The sequence below is a fragment of the Otolemur garnettii genome, unplaced genomic scaffold, assembly GCF_000181295.1.
Source record: "Otolemur garnettii isolate 467f Iridium unplaced genomic scaffold, OtoGar3 scaffold00029, whole genome shotgun sequence".
Lineage (NCBI taxonomy): Eukaryota > Metazoa > Chordata > Mammalia > Primates > Galagidae > Otolemur > Otolemur garnettii.
The window spans coordinates 13103216-13124860 of record NW_003852424.1 but is presented as its reverse complement, the minus strand read 5'-3'; the positions used below and the strand labels follow the sequence as shown (position 1 = coordinate 13124860).

General features: G+C 49.3%; 1 protein-coding gene across 1 annotated transcript in view; it reads left to right on the top strand.

Moving 5' to 3' along the window:
* Positions 1 to 21645, top strand: part of SHC2 (SHC adaptor protein 2) — a 30683-nt gene that overhangs the window by 4790 nt on the left and 4248 nt on the right. The window contains exons 2-10 of the mRNA XM_003788671.3: positions 9797 to 9867; positions 11375 to 11435; positions 11575 to 11694; positions 14324 to 14377; positions 14565 to 14616; positions 14698 to 14824; positions 16752 to 16917; positions 17534 to 17597; positions 20320 to 20454. Of these exons, the coding sequence (XP_003788719.1) occupies positions 9797 to 9867; positions 11375 to 11435; positions 11575 to 11694; positions 14324 to 14377; positions 14565 to 14616; positions 14698 to 14824; positions 16752 to 16917; positions 17534 to 17597; positions 20320 to 20454 (850 nt within the window). The remainder of the gene's footprint in view (positions 1 to 9796; positions 9868 to 11374; positions 11436 to 11574; positions 11695 to 14323; positions 14378 to 14564; positions 14617 to 14697; positions 14825 to 16751; positions 16918 to 17533; positions 17598 to 20319; positions 20455 to 21645) is intronic.

Below are 21645 nucleotides of genomic sequence, written 5' to 3'. Positions count from 1 at the left end.
CTCATAAGAAGACTGAGTGAAAAAAAAAGAAAAAAGAAGACGGCTGAGTGCAGATACACAAGGACATGGCTGAATGACAATGCAGGCAGAGATCAGATCGGTGTAGCCATATGCCAAGGGATGCAGAAGACTGACATCCACCACCAGACCTGGGAGAGGCTCCTAGACAGAGCGTGTTCCTGCGCATACTTTGTTCTTGGACTTGTGGCCACCAGCCCTGTGAGAGAGCACATTTCTGCCATTTTAAGCCACCCAGTTGGTGGTAATTTGCTAGGGCCTCACTGCAGACTCATGCACCATCCTTGATGCCTCTGTTCTGTATTGAATCAGCTTCTCTCCTGGCCAAAAGACTGTGGTCCTGCAGAAAAGAGCCCTCTCTTTCTGTGTATCTCCTTCAATGAGTAATGACACCTTGCCCCGTAAGTCCCACAGGCTTCCCTCAGGTCTACTGGCCATAACTGCCCCACAGAACTTTCTCTGTCAGCCTGTGCGGCAGAGTAGCTGCCAGTTTTTTGTGGGTTCTGGGCCTTGAAATGTGGCTTATGCAACTGAAGACATAAATTCTTAATTTTATTTAATTTTAAGTTAAGTTTAAATAGCCACATGAAACAAATACTGTCTACCTCATTCCCACAGCAGCTCATTGGCTAGACGTGGCAAACTCCACTCACGACAGGCAACCAAACTGGCTTAAACCAGTGATGAACAGAGAGTGGTCTTCAGACCAGCAGCATCAGTGACATCTGGGAACATCTTACAAATGCAGATTCTTGGGCTCCACTCCAGGCCTGCTCAGGGAGTAGGCCCAGAAATCTGTGCCAACCAAGTGATTCTGACACATGCTGGGAGCTGAGAACCTCCAGCTAAAGCAGACTGTTTGCAGTCCTGTTGGATTAACTACTACTTATTTATAACAAGCATTTTGTAACCTTCCCTGCCTGAAATAAAGTCCAAATATGTCTATAATGGCTACCTGCACATTCCCCCCCCCCAATCAGTATAATGTCCCAGCTATAATAAAAAGGCGAAACGCAATGATAGCAATTCATAATAGCAAAACACAGTGATAGTTTATTTCAGTGTGTCAGTATGCAGGCTTTGCTCTCCTAGAAGGACAGACAGAGGCTTGTACCTTCATGAAGTCTTGGTTCATATGACAGCCACAAACAGAGCAGGTCAGGGTGTTATTCCAGCACCTCAGACACCATGACCTGAGTCAGTGCAAATGAAGTGATTTCTGAAAATAGTAAGCAAAATGAAGTCTTCTGTCGATTGATAGAATAGTTTCATTAAATTCCTGTATATTAAAACCATGCCAAAAGTTAAACATAGAATTACCATAGAAGCCAGCAATTTCTCTTCTGTGTATGTATCCCGAAGAATTGAAAGCAGTGACTCAAAGAGATACCTGCACCCCCATGTTCATAGCAGCACTATTGACAACAGCCAAAAGGTGGAAACAATGCAAGCATCCACGGATGGATGAATAGATCAACACAACACAGTTCATCCATACGCTGGAATATCGATCAGCATGAAAAAGAAGAAGGCTCTGACACACGCTACCATGTGGATGGACCTTGAGGACATCGTGCTCGGTGAAAGAAGCCAGACACAAAATGACAAACACCATGTCATTCCACTCATAGGAGGTCCTTAGAATTGTCAGATTCACAGAGTCAGGAAGTGGAATAGTGGATGCCAGGGGCAGGGGAGGGGGATAGGGAGTTAGTGTTTCATGAGGACAGAGTTTTGGTGGGGGAAGAAGAGAAAGTTGTGGAGATGGAGGGTAGTGATGGTTGCATAGCAATGTGAATGTACTTAATGCCACTGAGCTGAAAAATAGTGAAATGGTAAAATTTATGTTATGTATATTTTACCACAATAAAAAAGTAAACAAACAAAAAATGCCATAATATCTTGTGTTGGGGAAAATGGAGTTAAATACAAGGTGTGATATTCATGAAAGGAATGTGAGGCTCCCCTCTGTTTGGAGGCAGGGGTGTTCAGCTTTGCTTTATTTTTTGGAAACAGTGTCTCACTTTGTTGCTTGGTAGAGTGCTATGACATCATAGCTCACAGCAACCTCAAACTCTTAGGCTCAAGTGATTCTCTTGCCTTAGCCTCCCCATAGCTGGGACTACAGGCACTCGTCACAACACCTGGCTACTTTTAGAGACGAGGGTCTCACTCTGGCTCATGCTGGTCTCAAACTGGGGAGCTCAGGCAATCCACTGGCCTCGGCCTCCCAAGTGCTAGGATTACAGGCGTGAGCCACTGCTCCCAGCCTAGGTGTTCAGCTTTGTGATGACCAATAGTGCCCCACACTTTTGCGGGTCCCCCCAGGCCAGCACTTTGAGGAAAAGTATTAACCCACCCAGGAGTTGCAGCTAGTGATTGGGAAGACATCCCTCTAGAAAGGCAGAGCGAGTGGCATCAGCTCAGCATGTCAATTAAGGGTATCTGTGATGTTGTAACTTGAGTGAACTTCAAAAAAATTGTCTTGAAATAATTCCAAACTTAGGCAAAAAAAAAAAAAAAAAAAGAGAGAGAGAGAGAGAATAGTAGACTACGTAGTATTTCTGTAAGTTTGAAATTTTATCAAGATGAAAAGTTAGGCTTGGCTCATGTAGCTCAGCAGCTAGGTTGCCGGCCACATACACCAGGACTGGTGAGTTTGAACCCAGCCCAGGCCTGCCAAACAACAATGACAACTACAACAAGAAAATAGCCAGGCATTGTGGTGGGCACATGTAGTCCCAGCTACTTGGGAGGCTAAGGTAAGAGAATCGCTTAAGCCCAAAAGTTTGAGGTTGCTGTGAGATGTGATGCTGTGGCACTTTACTGAGGGCAACATAGTGAGACTCTGTCTCAAAAAAAAAAAAAAAAAAAGATAAAAAGATAAAAAGTTAGCAGAGAACCCACTAGAACACAGAATTCCTATGTATCAGTTACCTAGATCACCATTACTGACATTGTGCCACATTTACTGTCATTCTCTCTCTATGTAAATTTTTGTTATTCTTTCTTTTTTTTTTGAGACAGAGCCTCAAGCTATCCCCCTGGGTAGAGTGCTATGGCATCATGCTCACAGCAACCTCCAACTCCTGGGTTCAAGCGAGTCTCCTGCCTCAGCCTCCCAAGTAGCTGGGACCACAGGCGCCCGCCACAACGCCTGGCCATTTTTTGGTTGCAGCCATCATTGTTGTTTGGCGGGCCCGGGCTGGGGATTCGAACCCACCACCTTAGGTGTATGTGGCTGGCGCCTTTGCCGCTTGAGCCATAGGCGCCAAGCCAATTTTTGTTATTCTTGATGAACAATTGAAAAAAAAAGTTGCAGCTGAGGCCAGGCTTGGTGGCTCATGCCTGTAATCCTAGCACTCTGGGAGGCCTAGGCCGGGTGTACTGCTTGAGTGCAAGAGTTCAAGATCAGTGTGAACAAGAGTGAGACTCTGTCTCTATTAAAAATAGAAAAACTAGCCAGGTGTTGTGGTGAGTGCCTATAGTGTCAGCTACTCAGGAGGCTGAGGCAAGAGGATTGCTCAAGGCTAATACTTTGAGATTGCTGTGAACTATGATACCATGGCACTCTACACAGGGCAGCAGAGTGAGGCTGTCTCAGAAAAAAAGAAAGAAAGGAGGGAAAAGTTGCAGCCATGAGCCCCCTTTACCTTTAAACATATCAGAATATATGTTCTAAGGATAAAGATTCTTTCCTGTGTAACCACAGTGTAATTAACAAAATCAGGAAATTTAGCATTATTATAATACTGCTACAAAATTTTTAGTCTATGTGCAAGTGTAACCAATAATGCCTTTCAGGGCAACTTTTGTTTTCCCATCCCATGTTGCGCTTGGTTGTCTGAGCTCTTTAATTGTCTCACACTGAACAGTTGCTCAGTCTTTTTGTGGGTTTAGTGAGGCTGATATTTGCAAGGAGGACACACCAGTTGCTTGGCAGGCCATCCCCCAAGCTGTGTCTATTTGGTGTTTGCTTATAGCTGTGTGGAGGTGGCTATTTTTGGCAAGAGGTACAGAGCGTGATGTGTCTTTCCTGGCCATCATGCCAGGAGGCCCAGGGTATCTGGTGCTAGAACTTTGATCATTTTGTGTCCTGGGGGTGAACAGTATCCCCCAAACTCATGTCTACCTAAACCTCAGAATTTGATCTTATTTGGAAAAATTACCTTTGCAGGTGGAATTAGTTAAAATGAAGTGCTAGAGTAGGGTGGGCCCTAATCCAATGGCTGCTGTCCTTATAAGAAGAGGGAAATTTGGACACAGACACAGAGGACATGACTGTGTAGACATGGCTGTATGGAGATGGAGGCAGAGACAGGAACAATGTGGCCACAAGCCAAGGGATGCCTGGCAGTCCCCAGGAGCTGAGGGAGGAAGGAGGATCCTTTCTTGGAGCTGGTTGGGAGTATAGCCCTACCCACACCCGATCTCAGACTTCTGGGCTCCAGGACTGTGAGAGGACAGATTCTCATTGTTATAAGCCCCATCCCCCTAGATTGTGGTCATTTGTTACAGCAGCCCTAGGAAACAAATTGATTCAGTTAAGGTGACATTTCTCCTTGGTAGAGATAGCGCTTATTTCCTTTAAAATTAGAAAGTGTCTGTGAGGACTTGGCGAACTGAGATAACATGAGGTTGGACAGTTAAGTTCATGAACTCATCCTAGGGAAAGTGCTAAATACCTCATTGTTGATTATCACTATTGTCACCTTCAAAGTACTCTCCTTGAGAAGCAATGCATCGACCCCAGTGCCTAGTTCACCCTTCAAGGCATTTTTTCTAGGATGAATTCAGAACTTAATTGTTAGACCTGTCATGTACAGTGAAGTGCATAAAGCAATCTCAAGCAAGTATGCAGCTCAAAGGTTTGCATTGTCGCCCTGTGGACCACATCCAGGCCAAGCTCTGCTGGTTTTCAGCCCAAGGCTGCCCATGGCACTCCTGGTCAGCAGAGGTTACCAACACCCAGTCCCCATCACCATAGTTGGTTTTGTCTGTTCTTGGATGCTGCAGGATAGAGATATTTTGAGATGGTGCAGGTTTCTTGGTTCCCAATAAGCTTTCACTTATTTGCTTTAGCAAAAGCTTAAGTTTTTTTTTTTTTTTTGAGACAGAGTCTCACTTAGTAGAGTGCTGTAGTGTCATAGTTCACAGCACCTTCTAACTCTTGGACTCAAGCAATTCTCTTACCTCAGCCTCCCAAGTAGCTGGGACTACAGGTGCCTGCCACAACACCTGGCTATTTTTAGAGGCGGGGTCTTGCTCTGGCTCAGGCTGGTCTCCAACCTGTGAGCTCAGGCAAGCCACCTGCTTCTGCCTCCTACAGTGCTGGGATTATAGGCGTGAGCCACCTCACTGGCCAAAAGCTTAAGATTTCTGTGTGAATGGACACCTTTCATTTGAATTATTTATTTATTTATTTATTTATTTATTTTGAGACGGAGCCTCAAGCTATCCCCCTGGGTAGAGTGCCATGGCATCACAGCTCACAGCAACCTCCAACTCCTTGGCTCAAGCGAGTCTCCTGCCTCAGCCTCCCAAGTAGCTGGGACTACAGGTGCCCGCCACAACGCCCGGCCATTTTTTGGTTGCAGCCATCATTGTTGTTTGGCGGGCCCGGGCTGGGGATTCGAACCCGCCACCTTAGGTGTATGTGGCTGGCACCTTAGCCGATTGAGCCACAGGCGCTGAGCCTGAATAATTTATTTTAATGGATACTGGGAAAACACTGTTGGGCACCAAACCAGGGGTTTGTAATAATAATATGTGGCTTCCTCTTTTTCTCTTATAAAATTTTAAATATTGAGATATAATTCACATACCATGCTAAAGTATCCTGTCTTTGTCTCATAAGGACCCCAGTCATTGGGTTAGGGGTCACCCCAAATCCAGGATGACCTCATTTCAATATCCTTAACTTAATGAGATCTGAAAGACCTCTTTTCCAAAGAAGATCTCATTCACAGGTTCTGGGCATTGGGATGTGGACGTTTCTTTTTTAAGGACACTATTCAAACCACTATGGCTGGTGTTCAGAGAGTTTGTGATTCTAGGTCAGAGGTCAGATTCATTGGCAGGCCTAAGGCTGAATTTGACTTTTGACTTTTTGTCTCCCACTTTCTATTTAAAAGAATTCATTTTATTGCCAACGGTCTTAGTCTATTTGGGTTGCTATGACAAAGTACCACAGACTGGGAGGCTAATAAACAATAGAAATTTATTTCTCACAGTTCTGGAGGCTGGAAGTCCAAGATCGAGGTGCTGGGAGACTCAGTGTCTGGTGAGGTCCTTCCTTACAGAGGGCTGACTTCTCACTGTGTCCTTGGATGGTGGAAGAGTGAGGGCTGTCTTCTGGGTCCTGATCCTACTTTATGAGGGCACTAATCCCATTCATGAGGGTAGGACCTTCATGACCTCATCAGCTCCCAAAGGCCCTGTCTCCAAATACCCTCACATTAGGGATTAGGTTTCAACATAGGAATTTGGGGGAGACACAAACATTGAGACTGTAACACTAACATTTACAAATTAGGGAGTTTCCACACAAATCTCTGGGTTTCTGGTCTCTCTCTCTTTTTTTTTTGGCCTGGGCTGCGTTTGAACCCACCACCTCTGTTATATGGGGCTGGCTCCTTGAGCCACAGGCGCCGCCTGATTTCTGGTCTCTTTACAAAAAATCAGATGGTCTGGCAAAACTGAACCCTTCTTGGGCATGGGGGGTGGGTTTGCTGAGGTCCTGCCACTTCCTGTAGTGCCATGGAAAGCAGGGCAGATTCCAGCACCCAAGGGTGGAGGCTCAAGTCCCAGCTCTGGGCCTATAAGCTGTGTGACTTCTAGCAGGTTACTTAAGGTGTCTACTCCCTGGGGGGCAATTATTGCCCTGTAGCATATGGAACTGGGTGGAGTGGATTAAAGGGTGATGTACACAGTATACTTATAGCAGAGCTGGTATATGAAAAGTGTCAGCAATGGGCTTGGTGCCCATAGCTCAGCAGTTAGGGCACCGGCCCCATACACTGGAGCTGGTAGGTTCAAACCCAGCTCAGGCCTGCTAAACGACAGTGACAACTACAACAAAAAAATAGCTAGGCGTTCTGGTGGGCTCCTGTAGTCCCAGCTACTTGGGAGGCTGAGGCAAAAGAATCACTTAAGCCCAAGAATTTCAGGTTGCTGTGAGCTGTGATGCCACAGCACTCTACCAAGGGTGACAAAGTAAGACTCTGTCTCTTAAAAAAAAGAAAAAAGAGTCATCACCACACTGGACCTCACCTTACCTGCCTGATCCTGCAGGGACTGAGTTTGCAATTCCTATTCTCACATCTCTCATGAGCTGCTGTGGGCCAAAGAGGGTTAGACTCTCTATCTCTCCTGGGCACTTAGGTTGTGGCCCACACACCCCATTGTTCATCCAGGGACAGGCTGAGGCATGCAGGTGGGTTCTGGCTGCACCAAAAGGGCTGGATGTTAATTAGGGGGGAGCCTGGGGCAGGAACATGAATTAGGAACCTCTACACTATGGCCATAGAGCACCAGACACTGGCTCAGATACTCATGTTAGAGATACATGCTCTGTATGAAGGAAAACAGCCACTGGGCAGTGGGTGTGCCTCCAAAGCTGGCTACTCAGTGGAAGAACTAGCTGGGGATAACAACCATGGCTAATTCACTTCGCGGTCCTGCATGTCTGATGCATGCCTGGCATATAGTACATGCTGATCCATTCATCTTTTTATTCATCCATCCATTCAACCATCCTCCACCTGTTCATCCTCCATTCATTTATCCTCTACCCATTCATCCTTCATGGATCTTTCATCCTCCATCCATTTTCCAGCCTCCATCTATCCACCCATCATCCTACCATTCTCCATCCTCCATCCATTCTCCATTCCTCATCCATTCATTCTTTGCCTTATGATCTTCTAGCCTTCATCTATACATCCTCCATCCTCTATCCATCCTGTATTTACCCAGTCCTCTATCCTTCATTCATCTTCCATCCACCCATCCATCATCCATTCTCCACTGATCAACCCATCCTTCATCCAACCATCCACTCTCCATTCATCCTTCACCCCCCAATCTATACATTCATCCTCCCATCCAGTCATTCATCCACCCATCCACCCTCCCTCCCATCCATCCCTCTATCTTCCATCTATTCTCTACTATTCATCCATCCACCCATCTTCCGATCCATCCATCCATCCTTCATCCACCCACCCATCCATCTTCCCTCCCTTCCATTCTCCATCCCCCCTCCATCCATCCATCCATCATCTTCCCATCCATCCATCCATCCATCCATCCATCTAACAGAAGATGAGGCAGCTTAATTCATTCTCCTGCTTAAAACTCTCTCATGGCTCCCCAACTTGCTCAGGATGTACCCCTAGCCTTTATCACAGACGGACCTTGGGTTCTATGGCCTTTGCCTCCTTGCCTACATTCTTGCATCTTTCTTGGTTCCTTGTGCATTCTATTCCAACCATGTGGATCCCATGGAGAAGAGTGAAGCCTGGACCAACCCACACAGTCACTTGTATACACACTTGTAGCCCACAGGCTGGTATATCTGTGAGATAAAGCCCTAAAGATGGAGTTGGACAATCAAAACATTTGTGTTTATTATTTTTTAAAAATATGACATAAAATTCATGTTAGAAAATTAACTACTAATCATTTTGTAGTATACAATTCAGTAGCATTTAGTACATTCATAATATTTTGCAACCACCACCTCTTTCTAGTTCCAGAGCTTTTTTTTTTTTAACTTTTTTTTTTTTTCTCAGATAGAGCCTCAAGCTGTTCTCCTGGGCAGAGTGCTATGGCATCACAGCTCACAGAAACCTCCAACTCCTGGGCCCAAGCGAGTCCCCTGCCTCAGCCTCCCAAGCAGCTGGGACCACAGGCACCCACCACAATGCCTGGCCATTTTTTGGTTGCAGCTGTCATTGTTGTTTTGGCGGCCCCAGGCTGGATTCGAACCCGCCACACTAGGTGTATGTGGCTGGTGCCCAGCCACCTGAGCCACAGGCATGGAGCCAGTTCCAGAGCTTTTTCATGACCTCAGGAAACCTATTCCCATGAATAGTCACTGCTCATTCTCTTCCCATCCCCCAGAAGGGTGCTAGGGTTGGAAGGACACTGTGGCTGCTACCTCCTGGTCCTTGCCGATCCCCTATGCCTTGTGTCCCTAGTACTGCCTCTTTGAGACTGTGAATCACCTTTCCATGGACATGTTCCTCTGGGCCAGGAGTCAGCAAACTCCCTGTAGAGGGCCAGGTAGGCAATGGCTTGTTCCTGTGGGCCAGACCCTGAGCTGGGCATGGATGTTATGGGAGTGAACAAAATTGCCACCATCCCTTTGTGTCTTGGTTTAGGTTGTAGTGAACAGAAAGAGACCATCAAAGAGGGCCAGAGGGTTCAATGAACAGACACAATAGAGCCTCAGGAGGAAAGAACCAGATTCTGAAGAAATCATAATAGAAAAAACTTACTTAGAGTTAGAGGAGGGGTAATGTTGAAGTTGAGCCTTGAGGTGGAGGAGGAGCTAGTATTAGGAATAGGTGTGGGAAGGTAGGAGGCAGGTGCAAAGACCCCTGAGACAGCTGTCTGGAGTTGTCAGGGGACAGAGAAAAGGCTCAGCCTCAGATTAGGCTAGAAGGTGAAGGGCTTATGGAAGAGGGGGACTGGGCTCAGCCTCTAGCTGCAGCTGGGTTTTTCTGGGCACTTTGGATCTGCCTCTGACACCTTGTTCTCTCTTTCCCCTTAGTACATGGGCTGCATCGAGGTCCTTCGCTCCATGCGCTCTCTAGATTTTAACACCCGCACGCAGGTGACCAGGTGAGGCTCTGTTCATGCAATGCCATGAAGGGCAGCAGAAGTTGGTGTGGGGACACTTGGACTTCTCACTTGTGGGGTTAGGGAGCAGTGCTGCAGGGTTAGGAGGGGCTGGCAAGTACTGCCCTTGGTTTCACCTGGGCTCTGCTACATGCATCGCAATCACCAGGGCACCCCAGACCTAGGTCTTTCTCAGACTTGTGCTGGTTTTTCCAGGGGTGTTGAGAAGGCCCCAGTACCGGCAGCTTCCTCTGGAACCAGGGAAGAGCAGCAGAAAGGATAGTGACCTCCCAGTGCTCTGAGCTGTCCAGAACAGTCATGAAACATACTGGATATGCCCAGGGCTTAAGCAGGGAGGAGACTAACATCTTTTTTCATGTAAAAACTAGTTTATTCCATTCATTATAGGTTTAAAAATTAGTTTGCATATGAATATGTGAGATAAAATTCACCTATCAAATAATTCACCCATTTGAAATGTACAATTCAATACTTTTTTAGTATCTTCACAAAGTTGTGCAACCACTACCTCTATCTAGTTCTAGAACATTCACTCACCCCCCAAAGGATATTCTGTTCTCATTAGCAGCCATCCTATCATCCCTTGGTGAACACAAATCCACTTCCCTTCTCTGTGGATCTGCCTATTCTGGATATTTCACATAAATGGAATCTCACACTGTGTGTCCTGTGTCTGCTTCTCTCATGGAGCGTGATATCCTCAAGGTCCATCTACATTGTAGCCTGTCAGAGCCTCCATACTTTTCATGGCTGAGTGATATTCCAGTCCATGAATGGACCACATTATGTGTGTCTATTAACCACCCATTGATGGACACTTGGGTTATTCCTGCTTTGGGGGGTTTGATATGACCCATGCTCCTCTCAGGACCAGCAGTTTCTCAGACTCTCCCCTACACTGTTTGGAGTCAGTACCTGTCACCACCAAGGCCCTCAGATCTCATTCCTCCCAAGGTACAGGAGGGCTAACATAGGACAGGGGTCAGGCTGGGGGCCTCCTGCTCACTGTGTCCAATCCCTGGATCTGACCCTGCATCTTGGATGCTGGGTGAAGCCCAGGGACACCCTAGTCACTGGGAAAGAAAGAGGGTGTGGGGTTGGGGGCAGGTGTCTGCTTGGTTAAGTAGACAGTCTGAGGGTGGGGCTACCAGTAAGATAGTGCTAGGGGACAAGGGCAGGTCCATCTCCTTAGTGCAAAGTGGGCAGGGCTAGCTGCAGGGTGTAGGGGCAGGGCCTAGGGTAGGGCTATCTGCAGGATGCAAGCAGTGGGCGAGTGCCCAGTTCTCTTCCTCCCCTCTACATGCCCCAGCTCCCTCTGCCTTTTCCCTCCTCCCCCTTCCTTAACCTCCACTCAATGCCTCTCTGAATCCTCTTCCTCTCTCAGTTCCTATCCCCCAAGTCCCCCTCCTGTCTCAGGCTCCTCCTCTCCCCAAGTCCCTCACTGACCGCTCCCCACTAAGCTTCTAAGTGCAGCACCTTCCAACCCCAGGGAAGCCATCAACCGACTCCATGAAGCTGTGCCTGGTGTCCGGGGCTCCTGGAAGAAGAAAGTGAGTGAAGGGCTGCTGTGGTTCCCCAGTGGGGCTGGTGGGTGCAGTCAGAGACTGTGGGGGTGCCTTGGCCATTCTGGGAGCCTTTTGTGGTCACACCCCACATGGCTGGTCCTCTCTGTGCTCCCCCTCACCCTAGGCCCCCAACAAGGCCCTGGCATCTATCCTGGGCAAGAGCAACCTGCGCTTTGCAGGTATGAGCATCTCCATCAACATCTCCATCGATGGCCTCAACCTCTCCGTGCCTGCCACACGCCAGGTGGGTGCTGCCCCCAGCTCCTCCCTCAGCTCCCCCAGCCCCCTCCTGGGATGATCCAGGAATCTTTGGATTCACTCCAAGGTGAAGCTGGGAGAGTGATGGTGGGGCGCAGGGCTGTGTGCAGCAGGTGGCATCATTGTGAATGGTTTATCTGGAAACGTGTGCTGAGGCCCCACTGAGAGCCAGGAGTAGAGGGCACAATTGCCGTCGTCATAGCTGGGGTGCTCCTGGCGTAGGGTGGGTGGAGGCACTGATTCTGCTCAGCACTCTGCAGTGCCAGGGATGGCCCCTCCCCAGGGAATGGCCTGGCCACAGATATCCATAGCGCCCAGAGGGAGAGACACTGGCTTCCAATCTTCAAGTGGAAGTAAACGACAAACTATACTTACAGAGATGAGAGAATAATTACAAATTCCAAGAAGCATTATGAAGCCCAGTGAGGGTTGTTCTGAGCACATGTAGGGCACCATGTTCTAGATGGACTTCTGGGAGTGGTAAGGGAATCTGAGGCAGAGGCAGTGTCTTTCAGGGAGAGAAGTTAGTTTGGGGTTAATCCAGCAGACACAGTCATTCCAGAAAGTTTTAGGCTGTGAAGTCTGGTGTCACATTGATCTGTACTTGACACTGATAGGGGTCAGTGGAGCAGTGGTCTGGGTGGGTGGTATCTGTGTGCAAGAACCCATGGTGGTCCTGGCCTGCAGGGGAAAGGGGCCAGACTCCTGATAAATTTAAGAGGCAGAACTGTCAGACTCTGCCAATACATTCTCTGTGAGGGCAGGAGAGAGTGCTGGATGCTGCCTGGTTCCTACCGGAAGCTTCTAGCTGAGTAGTGTGAACCCAGGGTAGGGTCAGAAGGAGACCAGGTTGTGGGAGGGTCATCCACATGCTCTGTACCTGTCTCTGCCCCAGGTGACCATGGGACACTGAAACTTTTCATTTCAATATGTAGGCAGTTGGTTTTCTGGTCTGAGATTCGATAGAGGCCTAGGCTGGGGTTGTATTGACTAGCAAGGCACACACTGCATAACAAAACGATCCCAAATCTGCAGTAGCGCCTCATCAGTATTTACTTGTGCATCTGTGGGTAGGTTGGAGTCAGCAGACCAAGGTAGGATTTGGCAAGTGGCACTGCTCTGCTCATGTGCCTGATACTTCTCCTGGGCAGCACCAGCTCCAGCATCTTCCTTTAAGGCAAAGGCAGAACCCTGAGAGGTATCTTGAGGCCCAACTGTACCAGGCACCCACTCCTCCATCTCATCCTTTTGGAAGCGTGCTCTGTTCTTCTGTGGGAGAAACTGGAAGCCACACATCAAGGGCATGGCTCCCTGGGGGTGGGAAATTGCGGGCAATAAGGCAAGTTACCCCAGGAGTGACCCTCATGGGTGGAATCTGAAGTGTTGGGCATTCTGTGAAGAACAGCTCCAGCTGGCCATTGGCAAACAGATACCTGGCCTCCAGCACTCCACCTGTCCACCTGGTGAGTAAATGGGAATGTGGGAGGCTGGGGAATGTGGACCTCATACCCATGTGATGGCTGGGAGCCTACTGCCAAGGGAGAGGAGGAGCAGGCTATGCTGGGAGCAAGGTTGCTGAGAGCGCTCTTAGGGTGACTTAACTTAGAAGGGGTGTCCTGGAGGGCTATCAGAGGTGGCAGGGCTGGTGCTGAGTGAAGAGCAGGAAAGGGAGCCGTGGTGGGAGAGCAATGAAGTCAATCCTGGAGAGGGTGGTAGGGCCATGATGCAGGGCTGGGGCTTATCGAGGAAACATGGGATCCTGGGGCATGCTAGACAGCACCCTGAGGCTGGTGTGGGAGTATACAGTGGCAAGGGAAAGCCAGGGCTCCAGAGAGGAAGCTGGAGACTTATGGAGCTGGCAATGAGCAGCTGTGGGCCATGTCCATGTGGTTCCTGTCTCTGCATCATGCCTGCTAGGTATGGACTGGTCATGCCAACCATCCTGCAGACAGGACACTGAGGCTCCAAGAGGATCCTCCTCCCTGGACAAGGGTCAGACAAAGGGAGAGAAGGGACTGGGAAGTAGACATTCTGTGGAAAGAATGGGGGCTCGGCTGGTGGCAGGAGTGCCTGGTGCATGGCTCCACAGTGCACTAGGTCCTGCAGAGACTTGAGTGAGGGGCAGTAAATTAGGTGGGGCCATGCAAAAGTATGCAATGTGCATGCAAATCAGCTTATGGGTGCCACTGGCTGATGGACAAGGGAGTAAGGAGTATGGGGTGGGTGGTGGGCACCCCCCCATGACAGTGCCCTCTCCAAGACTGTCTGTGTATGTGATCGAGGGTGCAGGCTATGTGTCCCTGTGTGAGTGTTTGGGTGTCTGTCTGTTGAGGGTGTCTACAGTTGGGGTGGTTTCTCCTCTCTCACATGGCCGTGTGACCTTAGATGGAGTCTGCATCCTTCTCAGCCCCCTATCCTGTCCTGCTGGAGCCTCCATGTCCAGCCAGACTCCTAGCTGTCCGGGCTGACACAGGACCCACTGCCATGGTCACCAGTCAGGGGATGTCTCCTTCCCACATCCCTGCACCCCCTCATCCCCTCCCTGTGGCCCTGGTCCACCACTGGGACCCAGCCCTCAAGGCAGGCCTTGATCAAGTGTGCGTCCCTTGGCACAGGTCATCGCCAGCCATCACATGCCATCCATCTCCTTTGCATCAGGTGGTGACACGGTAAGGCGAGGGATGGGATGGGTAGATTTGCAGCCTCTTACCCCCTCCAGCTGCAAGACCCTCACACCTCCCCTAGACCCCACACCCAAGGTCCCCATCCCTCTGCATTGCTGGTGGGGGGGTGGCTGGACATCTCAAATAGGGTGGCCCAGGTTGGTCCAGCTGGCCCCCGCCCCTCTCCTCCTAGGACATGACAGATTACGTGGCCTACGTTGCAAAGGACCCTGTCAACCAGAGAGGTGAGGCCACTTGGGCAGGCTGGGGTGGGGGCCTGTGACTGGGGGCAGTAAGCTACACAATGGTAACTGACTACCCTCTAGCTTGCCACATCTTGGAATGCTGTGAGGGCCTCGCCCAGAGCGTCATCAGCACCGTGGGCCAAGCCTTTGAGCTGCGCTTCAAACAGTACCTGCACAGCCCCCCCACAGTGGTCATGCCCCTGGACAGGTAACCAGTCCTGCTCTTCTCTGGGTCCTGGAGACAGACCTGGGCCCCTGGGCCCTTGGGGCAGAGCCCAATGCTGGCTTCTCCAGGCCTGAGGTCTTAGTCTCAAAGTCCCTTGCTCCTGAGTCCCTGAGAACATCACTCAACCAGAGGATCTGTTTCCTCATCTGTGAAACTGGGATAAATATGACCCTCACATCTCTGGATTAGGGGAGAGCTGAGTGAGCTGACCCCTCTCGAGCCTGAGGCTGTCAGCTGCTACTGTGTTATAGACACCTCCATCTGGCCACAGAAGATGAGTGACAATGTGGCTAGGTGACAATAAAACTTTATTTATGGCTCAGCGCCTGTGGCTCAAGCGACTAAGGCACCAGCCACATACACCTAAGGTGGCAGGTTCAAATCCAGCCCGGGCCCGCCAAACAACAATGATGGCTGCGCCCAAAAAATAGCCGGGTGTTGTGGCAGGCTCCTATGGTCCCAGCTACTTGGGAGGCTGAGGCAGTAGACTCGCTTGAGCCCAGGAGTTGGAGGTTGCTGTGAGCTGTGATGCCATAGCACTCTACTCAGGGGGACAGCTTAAGGCTCTGTCTCAAAAAAAAAAAAACAACTTTATTTATAAACACAGAAATTTGAACTTCATGTAACTTTCACATGTCACAAAAATATAATTCTTTGAATGTTTTCTCAACCAGTTAGGATTTACAATCTAAAACTATAAGAACCAACCAAGTGTGGTGGCTCATGCCTGTAATCCTAGCACTCTGGGAGGCTGAGGCAGGTGGATCGCCTGAGCTCAGGAGTTCAACATCAGCCTGAGCAAGAGTGAGACTCTGTCTCTACTTAAAAAAATAGAAGAACTAGCCTGATGGGCACCTGTGGTCCCAGCTATTCAGGAGGCTGAAGTAAGAGGATATCTTAAGCCCAAGAATTTGAAGTTGCTGTGAGCTATGACACTATAGCACTCTACCCAAGGCGACAGAGTGAGACTCAAAAACAACAACAACAACAACAAAGACTGTAAGACTCATTCCTAGCTCATGGCTGGATTTGGCCCCTTTGCTGTAGACAAAATGCTATTTACATATCTGTTAAGTATTAGAAATCCAAGTAATGCACTTGATCAGAAATTGAAGCAGCAAGAACGTGTATGGGCAGCGTGAGCTTTGTCTCTGCTGCCCACCCAGGCCAAGTAGTGCTATGCACACATGCATCTGCCCCTTACACAGGCACACACATGCCTTGTGCACAGTGCTATCCACCTGCTATAGCTGGGATGCTTTTCTTCATTTGTGCCTCTGGAACTGCCTATGCTTTTTATCAGCTGCAGAATACTCCTCTGTGTGGATGCAGTATAATTTATCTGTTCGATTCCCACCTGAGGGGCAGATAGGTTGCTTCTCCCCCCCCTTTTTTTTTTTAAAATCTTCTAAAAAAAATTTCAGGTTAATGTTTTGCTCTTAGGATCCACATTTGCCTGAATGAGCACCCATAGGATATATTTCTATAAGTGCAATTGCAGGGCCAGAGGTGGAGGTTGTTCCTCCAACCAACCCCATGACATCTTGGTTCTGGGAGTAAACCAGGTGTCATGCCCCTGGCTGCCTCTCGGGGCAGAAGTGGGCAGAAAGGAGTGAGCTTAATTGAGAACCTGCTGTTTTGTGCAAAAGCTCTGAAAAGTGTGCAATGTCCCATTTTATAGATGAGGAAATAGAGGACTCAGTTACTTATTCAAGAAGCACTTCCTGGTGGGAACACTTAGCTAATTGGTGGGGGTTTAAGATTTGAATCAAGTCTTCTCCTCTCAGAAGCTCATGTAAGGCCTCAGTGCCTCCCATGCTCCAAGAGCCCTGCTGTTCTTTCTATCCTACCCACTGCCCTGGTGCTAGGGCCTCTCCCTGTACTACCAGCATTGTTCTCTGTCCTCCAGGCTGACCGGGCAGGAGGAGTCCGCCTGGGGAGATGAGGATGAAGTGTCAGAACACAATTACTACAACAGCATCCCTGGGAAGGAGCCGCCCCTGGGTGGGCTGGTGGACTCCAGGCTGGCCCTGTCGCAGCCCTGCACCCTCGGGGCCCTTGGGGCTCTTGGCCAGGTCAGCTTTGCCGCCCTTTGTGGTCCAACTGCTGGTTCCTGGGACCTTATGCCCAGTTTCTCTTCTGCTCCCATTCTCCCTTATCCTAGCGGAAGGTCTCTATTTCTGACCCTTACTTCTCACAGAAACTCACAGATGGCACTCCATCTGTCTACTGGGCCTATTCTGGATACATTTGACAGCCGCAGCATTTCAGACACGATTCCCACCCTCAGACATTGAATAAATACTGCAGTGCTTTAATCATGACCATGAGAGGGACTACCATGGAAGTAATGAGAATGTCAACAGGGAGGCTGACTCTGTGGGGTGCTCAGGGGGACTGGGCCTGACAGGTCCTGAGTTTCCCAGGAGAGAAGTGCAGGGAAGGGCATGTGGACAGAGGAAACATCATGTGGAAGATGGCAGGAGGCAGAGGAGGCTGCCCAGGGAGGTCCCTGGTAGGAATCACAGGCAGGTTAAGAGCCAAAGAGCTGAGAGCTGAGAAGGGTTAGAGCTGAGACCTCCATTTGTCTTAAGTCTCCAGGAGGGCTGGGGTGGGGACATTGGGAATAACAGGCCAGGAAGAGAGGCTTGCATATACTGAAGGGGCCTCACACCACTGCTCTTTTTCCAGGGCACGTCCTCTGCTCGAAGAGATGCCCACAGCCTGCCATGGGACCTGGGGTCCTCAGGTACAGGTAAGATGGGCTTGGGGACCCTCTGCCTTATCTGCTGCCACCTCCCTTCTCTCTGTTCCCTGACTTCTTTCATATCCACCTAAGAGGTTGTGTGTGCCCCCCCATACTCTGCTAAAATTTTGATCATTAGTTTGTTGTTTCCCTGCACATACTAGTTTCATTGCCTTCTTGGGGAATAGACACTGCATTAATTCACATGGTTCAAAACACCAAGGAATGTAGAAAGCCACTCAGGGGGATTATCTCTCATCCCTGTCTGTATCTGCCTTCTTCACCTCCCTAATCAGGTAACTACTGTTTATAGCCAGTGGTTTCTCAGTTATTTTCCCAGAATTTCCCTCAGCTATTCAACCAATCCAAATGTGTATTGCTTTCCCTGTTTTTACAGATGGGAGCATGTTGCACACACATCTTCCACCCTGCTGTGTCCATGTCCTTCCCCATTTCTCATGTCAGTCTTCCTCATTCTTTTTCTCTACTATGTAAAGGACCATAGTTTACTTCACCCACCTCTTATTCCTGGACATTTGTGCAGATTCCAGGCATTTGCTATGACAAACAACAGCGCAGTGAGGAAACTTGAAAGTCCACATTCAGCTTGCGTGCAAGCCCTCATTGAACACCTCTACAGGGGGCAGCCACTCATCCCATTTTGATAGGTGTCATGTAGTGGCATCCTTAAGTGACTTTCCCACCAGGTACTATGGCCCTCATTTTATATTATTTTATTTTTGAGACAGGGTCTCTATATCCCAAGCTAGAGTGAAGTAGCATCAGCATAGCTCACTGCAACCTCAAACTCCTGTGCTAAAGTGATCCTCCTGCTTCAGCCTCCCAGGCAGTGAGACTATAGGTGCCCACAACCATGCCTGGCTAATTTTTCTATTTTGGGGGGAGATGGGGCCTCTTTCTTTCTTAGGCTGATCTTGAACTCCTGGTCTTAAGCAATCCTCCTACTTTGCCTTTCAAAGCACTAGGATTATATGTGTGAGCTACCACGCCTGGGGAATCTTTACTTTTTTAGAGATGGAGGTCTCTGTTGTTCAGGCAAGAGTGCAGTGGCTATTCCTAGGTGCCATCACAGCTCTCTGAAGCCTCAAACTTCTGGGCTCAGGTGATCCTCCTGCCTCAGCCTCCTGAGTAGCTGGGGCTACAGGTACCTGCTACCACACCGGACTTGGAAGCTTGTTCACATATACTGTTACACAAAATTAAAAATGACTAACTTTTTATTTTAAAAGGCTAAAATCCCATTCTGGGAGCTCATCTTTCTGCACATTTCTGTGTCTCTTTTCAGATGTTTTACAAATAGGAGCCCAAGGGAATTTTACACATAAGGCACCATGCAGTGGGTATTGTTCCCCTGATCACTTTGGGGTTCTCAGCTGTGTCAATGCATTCTTTTGAACAATTGAGTGCTGTTTGCCCTCCCTGGAGTTTACTTATCTCCATGGTCTCCTCTTAATGAGCATTTAGGGTGCTTCCAGCTTCCCGCTATATAGGGCAGCTGCTGTACAGCAGAGCGGCAGACCCCTCAGCAGTGGAACTGCTGGGTCACATAGCCAACCTTCATCACATGACCAGAGGCTGCTAATCTGCTTTCTGAGGTGGTATGCTGGCTGATTCTCCCACCAGCTCCGCCTGCGGCTGCCTGTTTCCTAACAGCCTTACCAATATCTGTGTTGACCTTTTTTTAGATCTGCCCAAATATTCTGAGCATCTCACTGCCAAGCCTCAGAACCTTCATTGGCTTTCAGTGGTTAAAGAAAGCCCACACCATTGAGTGACCACCATGTACCAAGCTGCAATCTCGTCCTAGTCTGCTTCTGTTCTGAGATAGAGGCTGTTCTCCACAACTCCAGGGTTCACCTATATTTTCCAGTCCTGTGCCTTTACGCATGCTGTTACCACTTACTGTCACCACTTACTGTCATGCTTTTCCCGATTCTCTGCCAAGAACTCCTACTGACATGTAAATGCCCCAGCTCTGATGTCCGAAAATCTCTCCAACCATCTGCCCCATGAAGTGTCTTCTTGCCCACACTGGCCTCTTGCAGCTTCTTTCTTCTCACGTAGTCCTGACCACAAGAGGCTGAGAGAATCTGTGCCCCTACTCCTGGCAGATGGGGAAGGCCAGGCTGAAACCCCTGGCCCATGTCAGTCATCCAGGGCTGGTGCAGCCTTGGCATTCATATGGTATCCTAGTCTGTGCCAGGTATTGCTCTTAAGGGCAGAGGCTGTGTGGTTAGGACCCAGCAGAATCTGGATAGGGTGTTGGGTAGACCCGAGCAAGACTCCTCCAAGGGTACCTTTTAATGCAGCTGTGGTTTTTGAACCATGTAAATGTTTTACATATTCTAAAATAAATTAAAAAAAAAAAGAAAGAAAAATCCTAAAATGGAACTAAGATAAAACAAATGACCCAATCACATATCATGTTGATCATATAGTTATATATAGAGAAGAGCTATTATTATTTTTTAAATGTGGAAATGTAACATAAACAGTGGGAAGCTCTGGCCCCTGGGCCATCTTCCTGCCTGTGTGTGGGGGGTCTGGTGCCATGGCCTCTGATTGCATGTACTGTCTACTATGTCCCTAGCTGGGGCATTCGTGGGGCACCTCCCACCTGGTTTGAGACATGCAGTATGCAGGGGGCCCTGCTGCCAACAAGGCCAGCACAGTCCCCCATAGACCCCACACCTCTCCTTATCCCCTACAGCCACACCGGGGGATGGCTACGTGCAAGCAGATACAAGGGGCCCCCGGGTCTACGAGGGACATCTGTATGTCAACACTCAGGGTCTGGATGCCCCGGAGCCTGAGGACAGCCCCAAGAAGGACCTGTTTGACATGCGTACGTGGGGCAGACCAGTGGGGGACCTCACCATGCAACCCTGTGGTCTCCTGTGGGATCCCAATCTGAGGGCAGTGGCACACCCTTCTCTCCTTGAAACATTCCATGCTGTGGGGGTGGGGAGAGCCCAGCCTGTTCTGGTGGGAGACCCTGTCTGATGGGGATGGCCCATTCTCCAATGAATGTGATTATGCAGTCTGATGGGGGAGGTCCAGCCCTGCTCCTTTGTATGGGACTCCACCCTCCTCAGGGGCCTTCCTGCTGAGCTCCTGAGTCTGATCTGGGTGGCCCACCTGAGCATCCAGTCTTGGGGGGGTCTTGTCCATCCCTTGAAAGAGTATTTACTGATGGAGAGGCTGAGGCCCCTCCCCTGTAGGACCCTTCAGCCCTCAGGGAAGCCAAACCCACTACCTGTGGGACTTCTCCATCTGCTGGGGTGGCTGAAGCCTGCCTTAAAGACTGCCTGGTCTGCTGGGAGAATTTAAGTTTCCTCCTTGTGTGACCCTGTGGTCTGACAGGAGTCAGGCCTGTGGGAATCCTGGCCTGACAGAGGATGGGGGCGCAGAGACAGTTTACTCTCTGAGCTCCTCCCCCGCCCCCAGCTAGATGAGAGAGGCTTAGTCCACAATTTGCTAAAGTGATTTCTTGGGTCTCCATGGGCTGCTCCCACCTGAGGGAGGGCTTGGCCTGTCCTTCCTCCCAGAAGTATCTATAGTACTTTCCTGATTGCCCACACCAGGCCAGTTCTGCTGCTTTCTGGAATGCTGCAGATGCAGGTCCTCCCTCAGAACACCTCCCTGGGTGGAGATCCCCAAAGGCCTCCCAAACAGTTTCCTTCACTAAGTTTGCAAAGCTCCCTCTCCTCCACACCTGACAATGCAACTTCTCCATATTGCCATAACAACAGGACCTAGTACCTATTGAGTGCCTACTGTGTACCAGGCACTGGGCTAAGAGTTTGGCTCTCTTGATACCTCACAGTGATCCTCAGATGGAAAAAGAGGGGCTCGGGTGTGAGTGTACTTCTGTAGCAGGCTGTCCTCCTCAGGGTGGCAAAATAGCCTAGCAGCCCCAGTGGCAAATGCAGAGGAGAAAGAGTTACTTCTTGCCTGTCCATTAAAAATTCTTGGTCTGGCTCGGCGCCTGTGGCTCAAGCGGCTAAGGCGCCAGCCACATACACCTAAGGTGGTG